The sequence below is a fragment of the Meleagris gallopavo genome, chromosome Z (assembly GCF_000146605.3).
Source record: "Meleagris gallopavo isolate NT-WF06-2002-E0010 breed Aviagen turkey brand Nicholas breeding stock chromosome Z, Turkey_5.1, whole genome shotgun sequence".
Lineage (NCBI taxonomy): Eukaryota > Metazoa > Chordata > Aves > Galliformes > Phasianidae > Meleagris > Meleagris gallopavo.
Genome location: NC_015041.2, coordinates 49445908 through 49458041, shown reverse-complemented (window position 1 = coordinate 49458041; position 12134 = coordinate 49445908). Strand labels below are relative to the sequence as shown.

At 38.2% G+C, this 12134-nt stretch overlaps 1 protein-coding gene across 1 annotated transcript; it reads right to left on the bottom strand.

Annotated features, from left to right (window-relative positions):
- Window positions 1-11892, bottom strand: TMEM38B (transmembrane protein 38B; the record flags this gene model as incomplete). The annotated part of the gene is made up of 6 exons (XM_010725997.2): window positions 1-1044; window positions 2078-2195; window positions 3363-3450; window positions 4509-4693; window positions 8637-8793; window positions 11748-11892. Coding segments are annotated over 6 exons (903 nt in total), but the record flags the coding sequence as incomplete, so codon positions are not given.
- Between the last annotated feature and the right edge of the window lie 242 nt (window positions 11893-12134).

The window sequence follows — 12134 nt, the reverse complement described above, 5'->3', positions numbered from 1 at the left end:
TTTAAAGTTTGAATGTTTGACTTTGAAAGGAAGAAAAACTTGTTGTGCCTAGATAAAAGTGCAGGCAAAGAGATGTCTCATCCCAAATTGAAAAACACTAGAAACAACATTAAAAAAAAAAATCACACATGGAACACAAAAAATAGCTAAATATTCAACGCTTACAAAAAACATCAAAGTAAGCTCACAATACTGAAGTGCTTCTACTTCCTAACTGTAAAGATTTTTAAAAGTGCCAGATAATTCTTATTTTGAAAAATACAAACAATGCAAAAAATGTTGACTTGAGTAAATGATATAAGTCTAGACCAGTGTAGTGGGAATTAAAACAGTAATTCCATTATTTTTGTAATTAAAGGCATTAGTGTGGTACATTTTCATAGTTTTACAGTGCAATGTGATTAAGCCTTAATCAGGCTTTCCTACTTGGGACACTGTGCTGTGAACACTTGGCAGCACAAGTCTGTGTATCCAAAGAGAATCAAGAAGAAAAAAAAGAGAAGTGAATCAAGTGATACACCAGAAAAAACAGCAAAGGTAACTGTCACATTTTGAAAGTTATTTTAGCATCTAAGAATTTAAAGCTATTAATAAATACAAAAATTACTGAACTTAAAAGCACTATAAAAATGTGAACTTTTAGACTTAGAAATCTAACGTGCACTTAAACATCTGAATACATTTCAAAAGCATACAAAACACATTCTGAAGGCAAACGACACCATATTATACAGCTTTAATCTCATCTCACGTACATTTCATTTAAAAAAAAAATTCCATCAGCCTCATCTAAAATATAAGCATCTTCACAGGTTATCATGTATTGTAAGCTACTTATTCTGTTTTCTTTGCCTGTCTCTTCTTAACTCCATCACGGGGATGCTCCGAGGACGACTGGTCACAGACTGAAGAGCCATTGGAAGATGAAGCACCTTCGCCCTTCACTTTGGATGGTGGTTTTTGCAAGCCAAAGAACATATGGCTTAATGCAGCCTCAATGCGAGCAAATGGAGAAGCTCTAGATCTTGTCAACATCATTGTTACCTATGAGGAACAACAGTCAAGTTGCACTGTAAGTTTTAATGACCTCACAGTAGTTGAAAAAAAGTTCAGTAATAAACTAATGTATGACACTTCTAACTTACAAACTGTGCATCAAGAGTCCATGCCATCAAGAACAGAAACACGCTCACTATAGCTTGAAATCATCAGCAAATACTTCCCTTTCTGACCTACACTTTTTAGATAGCTACATACAAGCAATGTGCATAAAAAAAACTCTACAGATTTACTAAAATCATTCTAAGAGTAAACCTTTTTTGGTGTCATACAACAAGGCCTTTATTTGTTTAGTTGAAGAGTTGTGAGCATTAGTTTGAAGTCTTGTCTCTCTAAAGCAACTTCTTGAGAACTGAACTTGTCTACTACTTCACAGAAGTGAGACTGACAACAAACATTTTGCTCTCTAGTCTATTCAGCAGCAGCTCTGAAGCTCTTAAAATTGCTGGATTTCTGCTAACACTGAGGCTACACATTTCTTATTAGCTAATAATCCTGAAGACAAGCATCATCCTAGAAATGAACAAGACTAAATGAGTCAAGAACTGAAATTAAGTGATGCTGTGTAAGAAAATATCATTATTTACTTTTAATGTATTAACTGCATTATTTTTACAGCATTGTAATAATATGTGACATGCATATACAGACAAAAACCTATTTAGTTTCTTTTGCAAACGCATAGATGTCTGCACATATAAGGCAAGCATTCAGCAGCTAGCAAAAGGCAGAGGAGAGTTACTTTCCACAAACATCAACTTTGTTTGAGTTAGTGGTCATAAAAGCCTACCATGCCAACTCTTGGAGGCCAAAATTCATGATTCCACCCTACCCCATATGCTGAACAATATTAGAATAGGTCTTCTGTTCATATAAGCAAGACTAAACAGCTTTAAGACTTCCAGCAAAAGCCATCCACCCCTCCTAGAAGCAAGCTTTATAACTTGTAGCATAATGTTTGAGGACTGAAAAAAGGTATTTTTTAAATCAGTTATTTGCAACACCTTCAGATTCTTACCTTGGAAACTACAAGAAAGATGGTGTATAGAAACATAAGGTTGTGTCTTGCTACTGGCAAGTACTGACTGTGCTGCAGAGTGAAGAGAACTGCTCCTATCAAAGTTACCTTCACAGGACTGAAAATTAAACAAACAATGTTAATTTCTCTCAAATAATTCTGAGGAATTTCATGGCCTGGAAAACAAATATTCTCAGCATGCACCACACTTATTTCTGAATAAAACAGAAATACTTGCAGTAACAAGGTAAAAACCACAATGTTATTAAACTATGGCTTTCACTTAATATAATATTATTATGCTTGCTGCATTATAGAAAAGCATCAAGTCAACACTGATTTATACAGCCAATAAATTTCTATTTGACAAATACTCCTCAAATTAAAATACATCCTAATGCTTTTATTTAGATTCTGCATACCAACTTGTTCCTCTTTCTCTTCTCTCAATATGTATTTTACTGAACAGATAAATTACAAATCTTGCATTACTCAGACTTGACTTAAAAACACATTCCTCCCCTATACTAGGAGTTAGTTATTCCAAGCAGTTGCCAAAGGTGTCAAAGAATGACCTTGTTCAAGTCTCATTCCTCTGTGACAGTCCACCAGTTCTACAGGTGTAATCAGCTGACAGTTGGCTTGAATTAGACCTTTGTTACCAAGTTTTGTCAACATAGCTGTGTTGACTTGCAACATGGAATGATTTACATCTTTAATCTAGCTTCCTCGTGATGGTACTTCAGCTGATATGTATGCAATCAGAAAACACGAGAACTTTCTGTTAAATGAAGTCATGCTACATTTTTGCTATAATGAATAACCAGTTCACACCTTCTCAAATAATCACAATCTTTAGTGGAAAAAGTGCTGGCAAAGAAAGTAAGAGTGTTCAAAGGAAGTCATACTGGTGATGTTCGGAATGCGCACAAAAACAACACACTTTACTCATGTATTTGTGGTACTTCTCATTTTGGATTGAAGGCGGTGTTACTCCATAATGTTTTCCAACAATTTCCAACCACTGTTTAGCCATAATTTTTATGGACTTTCCCCCATTTGGTATTCTTGTGTTGCAAACACCAAATGACCAAAAGATTGCTAAAATTACATAAGATCAACAGCCAATCTTTCACAAGATAAATACCAACCATCTATTATAAACATTTCTGTTTGGGTTTCGTTTTCCTTTTTTTTCTTGTATTTTTAAATGTGAAGTGAGTGTCAATACAGGAAGTTATTAAAACAGCAGTTGACACATTACATTTGTTTTTAAAAAACTTACTAGGACATCTTCAGTAGTTCATTGGTTTCAGGTTTCCACACTCCTCTCACCAACTGCTCAAAGTTGGAGATTAGGCCACTACCAGCTCCTGAAATTCCAAAGATTAACAGTAAGCCTTCACTGGCATGCTACCACTGCTGCACAGCCTACAGTTCCTCCAGCAAAACTTATTAAACCAGGCGCCAAATGTGGCACCCAAAGCTTAGACTTAAAGAGATTAATCCAATCTTTCACATGACTTGAGTGATCAATAGGAAACTTCAGAGCTTCAGCTACTTAGGAAGAACACCAGGCTCATCTTTATGTGGTGATCTGAAATGACACACTGATCACTGCAAACAAGTGCCTAAATTGATAAAGTAAATCGCTACAGAAGCTTATACTATTCCATTCCTCTCGTTAGCAAGAAATATAGTACAGAGAATGTGAGTAGTACAAAATAGGAGGACCCTCCACAAGAGAAGATGGATGTGTGTTTTATATTACAAAGAGGTAAAACATAACCAGGTACTAGAGATTTTGGCTGGTAAGACTGATCTGTATCATCAACTGAAAAAGTTATACGATAGATCTTTATATGAACACATGTTGTTTCCCAATGCCCAGCAGCATTAAGCAAATAGATTCAAGATCTGCAGCACTACAACCTGAAGCGGTTCTTACTTTGTCACTATAAATATAGCTGTTAGGAAGGTAGATTCCAGACAGCATGCAGGCTAGAAGGGTAATTCCTGTGTTTAAAATAAGCTCATGTTAGCAATAAAAAAGCTAAGATGACAAGCTCTCTTCTTCAGCCACGTGTAAGGAAAACGTTTTGGAGGACACATGCTTTTGGAAAGGTTAGTGACAGCAGTGAAGCTACGTGGGAGATCTACTTCTTTATTGCCACCAACTGCCCATCCTAGAAGTCCTCACAAGACCTTCTAAAAGGATAAGATGAACTTCCCTCAAAGTCATTCAGTGTCACCCTTATCCAGGCAGAAAGGCTGCTGCACAGACTTCTCCCCTGGGGGGATAACAGACTGTATTAGGACTATCATATTCATCACAGCAAGGAACGGTGCTAGAGTTATGCTGAAGGGCTAGGTATTTAAATACCACTCCAAAATATCATAACTCATCAGAAGAAGATGTTATGCATGTTACCTCTGGCCCAGCCCACAGCTATCATGACAAGCCAGGCATCTTCAAAATGACTGTCTGCATGCGCAACGCCAGCCACTATTTTCCAAGTCCTAGTCACTTCTTTCATTCCTGCAACCAGAAGCCGAAGGGGCAGAAACGCAAAGCACTGGTAGAATTTGTCTTGTGGGCAATAAAACACAAGATACCTGAAAATCATATTGAGAAAGCCTGTTACCAGTGTTCAAATATTTCTGCTAACAAATTCACTAGATATTTCTTGAACGTGACTAGCAAAACTTGATACACTACCGACAGCTCAGTTTCTTATACTGCCGAGATAGAATGAATCTGAAATGCTTTGGAGCATGTTTGAGCTCTTCTACCAAATCATGAAACATTACTATCATTGTTGTTGCCTCACTGTCCCAGCTGAGAATTCCTTAAAGCAATCAGAAGGAGCTTTAAATATTCACAGTATATTCCAAGTTGGAAGGAACCCACATGAATCATCAAGTCCAGCTCCTGAAATTTCTTTCAGCAATGGTTCCGTAGTTTACATACCATATTTAGATTATTCAAATTATTAAATTGCTGTCTGACTTTGTTTTTGTTTGTTTTTTTTACCCCCAGAAGTAAGACAGGGTGATAAATTATGTGCTGACAGTATGCTTTCCCCCTGAAAGGTGTATGGAATTACGTAATTGCAGCAAGAATGCCTCCTCTAGTTAGTGTCACGCTAGACAAAAAGCACAGCTATTTTCCCATTTCACATCTTAGTAACCACTGATTCTAGTTTTCCAGCTTTCCAGTTACATGTACATTTCTTTCTTCAAAGTGTTAACAAAACAACTGATGGTATATTGTAAATTTAATGTTTTTTTAAAATCAGGTTGTTTTCAGAATAAAATAAAGGTACCTAACAATGAAATCCTAAGTTGACAGGAAATTGTGTTTAGATTATGTGATGTTTTTACTTTATCTCCTCAATCATAACCAAATTTCAGCTCTTAAACAGACACTCAAGGTCTCCTCAGAATAAAAGTTAAAAAAAAAAAAAGCTTAAGCATCTATATTATCTCAGAAAAGGAATAAAGCAGCAATAATGAAGTGAAAGCAGAGACAACCTGTAAAAGACAGGAAGATTACATCTTAAAATTTTTCTGAAAGAAATACCTACCTCTTGGTTTAGGCTTCTGAGCTCAATCTAGTCTACCAAGAAGTACAAAGGCTGTATCTTTTTCCAGTTTTCTCAGGCAGCAAGATAGAGATGCATCTCTTTCTCTAGTTCACTCCATCAAAACAACTATCACACAGCAGAGCCAGGAAGAGTCAGTCATGTTTCTTGGTTTGAGATTAGAAAGTAACACTTGGGTGTTTTTCCAGAAATAATGCCTATCCTTAACAGCAGAATGCCATGATGCTTCCTCCATAGGAAGGCACAATTTAGCTGAAGTCCTATCCTAGTTATGCATTTCTTTTTGCTGCAATTTACTAAGTATCTTGAGCTATCACTGAAAACATATAAAGCTTTTTCTCTTCAAGACCTCCCAGACTGAAGCATGTAATAGCCTTTTTCTCAAATACATGGAAGCTATTGGAATTTACAGTAACAGCTAAGTATTGCTCCCACACTATTAGTTCTAGCATTGTTTTGAACTGCTTAAATTTCTTCCTTTATCTGCTATTGCAAATTCAATTGCCTCTGCAGCAACCAAGCTTCAGCTGGTATGTCATAAATGTATATAGAGCATGCATTTTGGTGGCTACTGCAAATAGCCAGTTAAGCCATGTGATCAATACACAACACTAACCAGAATTAATTCACAATTGCAAAACGAGTGTTTATGACATCAAAGCATAGGTAACTGGATTGAATTCAAATTGCACTGCTACTCCACCACATTTCTGCCTCTAACTTCTGTTAGTAAAACTTGCTAACAGTAGATGTCGCTGTCCTACAGACTATTTAGGAGCACTTCTTGAGCATAGCACAACCCATTTTCCAGTTTTATGTGTGATCTGGGGAATTTTGCTTCATGTGACTTGAGATCGAGAATTAAAGTTATTGTACTAATGAAGAGAGAACTCAAAACTAAAAGCTTAGTAAGTTTCATAACATTCATAAGTTCTCATTAAAACCTCATTTTTTATTTCAGCACAGCAAGTCACATTAGTTCACATTAAACTGAAATTTACTTTCTCTTTACTTGTCCTGTCCGAGTTTCAGCTGTGACAGAATTTTTTTCTAGAGAGTATGGTATGATGCTATGTTTTGGTTCTAGAAGAAAAATAATGTTAATAACACACCGATGTTTATGAATGCTACGAAGCAGTGTTGTACAGAGCCAAGGCCATTGACAGTGAAGGCCCCAAGGAGATGGGAGGGAACTGAATCAGGACAGGTGACTTAAACTGACCAAAGGGATATTCCATACTATATGACATCAAGTCGTAGGAGTTTTGAAGGCCTTGGGAGTTCATCTCACTCTCTTCCCCTGTTCAGGGTCTAGCTGGGTATCAGTAAGGGAGTGGTAAACAATTGCTTGTGCGTCACCTGTTATATATATTCATATATTCGTACATACTTTTTTTTTGTTTGTTGTAATTATTACTCTTTTTCATTTCTCCATCTTAGTAAACAGTTTTACCTCAACCCACAAGTTCTACTTTGTTTTTCTCTAGTCTTTCCCCCATCCCACTGGTAAGGAAGGGATTGAGTAAACAACTATGTGGTGCTGAGCCACCTGCCAGGTTAAACCGTTTGGCACCTACCATGGGACTTTTCACAGGGATTGGAGTGGCCACAGGGCTGACTGTAAGGGTCACAACACCTGCAGGGCCTATCAGAAGGGCTACAGTAACTGCAGAGTCTGTCACAAGGGAGTCAGAGCAACTACGGGACCTGTCACAGGAGTTGGAGTTGCCACAAGGCCCATCCTAACAGTGGGAGCAGCCACAGAACTTGCTGGAGGAGTTGGGACAACCCAGCTCCTTGGGCCCTTTGCTGTGAAGGATCTTGGCTCTGGACAACACTGCTTAGCAGCAACTACAACCACTGCTGTAGTTTGCTTTTCTCCTAGAACCGAGACACAGCACCATACCAGACACTCTGAAGAAAATGATTCTGTCCCACCTGGAAATAAGACACCTCCTAACTCAAGTATTATTTGTTATAACAGTCTAATATAAACCAGAAGCTGATTCTGTAAATATTTTATCAATACACATTTAATTGTAGGTTATTCATCTCACTGATTTGCTTAAGTTTGTCTGCGTCTTCCACTGCAAACCAGAAGACTAACACAGATACACTCATGTAGATGTAAACACTTATTTTCATTTCTATGATTTGCAATCACAAAACTTAAGAGGCAACAAGGAAAGATTTCAAGCAGCTAATACTCCTGTAAAATAGGAATCCACTGTTGCTCACAAATTTTGTTAAGTTTGAGGATTCCTTTCAAGATGAAAGCAACAAACTGATCTTTCAAACAACTGACTTCCACTGCAAGGCTACCTTCACATGAAAATAACTCCAGTACTATTTATGAACTCCAAAACAGGCCAAATTGTTGCCATGTTCACATACCTGACTTTCCATTCAGCTCTCTATTGGCTTTCACTATAACCCCATCCATTTAGGAAAGCAATATGGGAAAGGGCAAAAGACAGAAAAAAAAAGTCAGAAAGAAGACACTGGAAGGAAGAAAGAACATCCATGTCTTAGCTCCCCAGCTGAAAAAAAGTTCAAGAACCTTATTTCACCCATGTTCTGGTCTTCAGAAGCTACCACTGATAATACCAGATGGCATTTATGACCTCTCTGTATCCAGGAAAGCAATAACTGAAGTCTATTTTACTCTGGATAATCTGTTTGACAAGGAATACCATAAAAATATAAGGAAAATGTAATGACCAAGCTTTTCGTTATAAAGCAATTTGTAAGAGTTGTTCTTTTATGAACATTTCACTTCTACAGAAAGGGTTCAAACCAGCTATTTTGCTGCAGTGACTTCTCTGATGAAGAGAGAGCATCTAAATTCATGATATTTCTAAGTTAAGCTTGATGATATAATCTTACTATTTACAGTCAAAGTACAGCTTCCTCAGAATAAATAATACTCATGTGACTCAATTGTGGCCGCTTACCAGACTGAAGATGCCAGTAGAATATTCGTGGTCTTTGCCAAAAATGCTACTGGAGGTTCTCCAAGCATCAAGGAAGACAAAACAGATCCACCAAAGCAGCAAAGCATAGCACTAAACCAGCAAGCAACTGGACTGCGGATTGACACTTCCACAGCTCCTAAAGCAAAGAGAAAAGACATGTAAATAGAAGCAAACATCTGAGAATCGTGTTACATTTTAAAAGACAGTATTTTTTAAGTCACACAGTCTTGCACTGTTCCTTTAGATCACGAAAAACCCTACACAAATCTGCAGGCCTTCACAGGAGAAGTCTTTGCTAAATGCAAACTTCCCCTATGATATTAAGTGTACAGTCTCTAAATAAAAGTGAAAAAATGACATAGTGTTCTCTCAGCATCTTTTGTGGGTTGGTTCAGCCTAACTATTTTGCTACCAGTACATAACAGCTTTCAAAGTATGGTCTGAGAGGGTTTGTTGTTTAAAATTTGTTGTCAAGTTGCTTCTGAATTTTTATTAAGAATATAAAATTGCTCTGCTGACTGAACAGGACTGGTACTAATACAGCTACTTTCTGAAGATTGTTTTACAACTTCCATTTCTGCTTTTTAGTGATTATGAATTCAAGTTTTTTCTTCTTAACACCCTCCTAACAATGTTCACTGGGTAAAATAAAAGCACACCCCAAAGTAGTTGAGCAAATACTGTTTCACCTGCAGTCCTGAACAGGCAAAAATGTTTGCCCAAAGAAATACAACAAATTTAATTCACTTGTTATTAAAAGCTTCACTGTTTCATCTTTAAAATCTTAAAAATTAATTGCTTTTTAAATTGCAATTCAACCATACCAGAAGAGTTTTCAATAGCAGATTATGCTGGAGTAAAGAAAAAAGGAAACTTTAACCATTACTAAGGGGAAAAAACACTTTATCAAAGCCAAAAATATCTTGAAATCATTGTTTTGATTATTTCCTTCCACTTCAGGAGCTCGCCACTTTCAAATCTTCCCCTTTATAAAGACGTAGGGCTCAGTTTGCCTCAACTAACTGCATTTTTCATAGTCCAAATGCTAAAGGTCACAAAAGCAAAGATGAAAACTAGCGTTCGCCCCAAAATGAAATGTAGCATTTGTTTAATGATCCAGCAGAATCATTTTACAAGAATTCTATGGGAAAAGAAGGTTCTTATCAAAAACGGGATGTGAAAATGTATCAGAGAGAATCAGAGAGCACTTTCACTGTAACTCCCTTTAGACAAGACTATCAACAAGACTGCTCCAGTTTTAAGTGTTAGTGCAGTATTACAGCACAAGGAGATCATGTACAGAAGAAGCATCCCAAATTTTACAGAGTAACAAGAAAATCTGGATGATGGCAGCAGCCACCATAAATGACGAATCACTCAGGATCACAGTTACAAGGGCACGATGCGGTTAGTAAATATATATCAGCAGTTGTGTTACGCACTACTTTAACTCCTGGCCTGACGTAACACCAAATGTAACACAGTAATCTGATTTTGGAGCAAGACTGGTAATCATATTATCACAGGAGTTTCCGCACACAAGAATTACTATCCTCCAGACCAGGTGCAGAAGAAATCTTACATTTCATCCATCATCAGGTGGGCCTGCACCAACCTCTCCTTCACGAGCACAATGCTTCTCACCTGGCATTAGCAGAGAAGTAATCATCTTAACATCTTACTTGTGACCTCCTGGAAAATATTGAACTGTGCTCCTCTGCTCCTCCCTCTCCTAGACACAGCAAAGCTGAGAGCTAATGAAAAGAAAGCCTCCTTCACCTCACCAGGTGTTTGGCAAGATTACTGACTAAAGGAAAGGAAACCATTCCAGGTGCTGTGTCTTCCTGAAAAATAGGATTTTACTGATGGCCAGTAGGAGAATTTTCTTAGTTAATATATCGCTATACAAGTAAAAAAACAAAAAAAAGTTTATTCCAATTTAAAGCCTATATTAGCACCTAAATTACAAATGGGATGTAACTTTCAGAAAACAAATGGAGTTTTAAGTAGGTCGCATGTTTTTTAAACAAGTAGTCATTTATTTTTGTCCTCTAGTGCACCATGAAAAACTAATGAGGCATCATACAACCATGCAGGATATTATCTGCCAAAAGGCCACCAGTCCTGCAAATGGTGTATTTTAGAAAGCAAAGATAAGGTTTCAAAATACAAAGATTATCACTGAATGCAGTTTTAAATATTATTTCTAGATGATATTAATAAAAAGCTTTGCCAGCTTATTCTGTGAGTAGGTTAAGATCTGCTTTAAGCTTCCTAACGTATTCTAAACAGGCAAACAAGAATACATACCATGTATCCATCTAAAGATCAAACCAGAAGCACTTCCAGAAAAGTTTTCCCAGCATTCCAACTGAACTGTACATAGTGTGAATTAAGCTAAGGCCAGATTTAAGTTAGAAAAAGGATGCCAAAAGCATTAGTTCTCCTCAGATAACTTGGATCCTGCATCAGAAGACTTTCAAGACCAAAAGTAGCACGTTCCTTGCCCAGGGAGGTGCTGGAGTCACCGTCCCTGGAGGTGTTCAAGAACCGTGTGGATGTGACACTGAGGGACGTGGCTGATGGGCATGGTGGCATGGGCTGGTGGTTGGATGTGAACATCTTGGAGGTCTTTCCCATTCTTAATCATTCTGTGGTATAATATTCAAACTGTTTGCAAGCAAGCGACAGACCAGCATGAGGTTCACTGTAATTACTGTTATTAATTCTGAGTATTAGGGGATACTTAAAGTTCTGAACTTTACAGCTACCATATTGAAAATTAAATTTAAAAAAAGCACAAACCATCACTTTTGCTGTCCTGAGGTAACATCCCACTGAAGCTACATTACACTCAGCAGAGCAACTCCTATCACTCAACTCCCCTGGGCGTTCATTCCAAAAGAAAATCTAGAGGCAGTGCATTTTAACCACCGTTAGATAGAAAGCTCCTCTTTAAGTTGCAGAAATGTACTGAAGTGTTGCATGTCAGCACCCAGAAACAACTTCAGGTGTAGCAACAAGCCGTGATGAAGATGCCAGCACTTTAGCACTTTACGTTGGCCTGCATAGCCTGCTAAGTGCACTTACTCAGCAGGAAGCAAACATTCACCTTGACACGCTTCACAAGTGACCAAAAATCAGCTCTCAGTAAGCAAACAGAGCGCTGCAGCTCCCGGTCAGCTCCACAATCCACAGCGCCAGCTCCGTTTCCTGCACGGTAATCAGCCTGAAGTCACTCCACAGGTGGCTACGCTAACACAAGGCGGTCTCTATGTTTAGGACAAGGAGAAGGGGGGTCTGAAGGTAACAGTGACAGTGGAAGGGATATGCTGGAAAAGAGCAAGCGGGGGCTGAAGCGTCGTCCCGACGTGCGCCACACAGACCACCGTGGGACGCCTCTCCCACGCGGGGGCACAGCGCGACCCGCCCCGCTCCCCGCGGACCCCGCGCCGCTCACCCCGCTGCTCCTTCAGC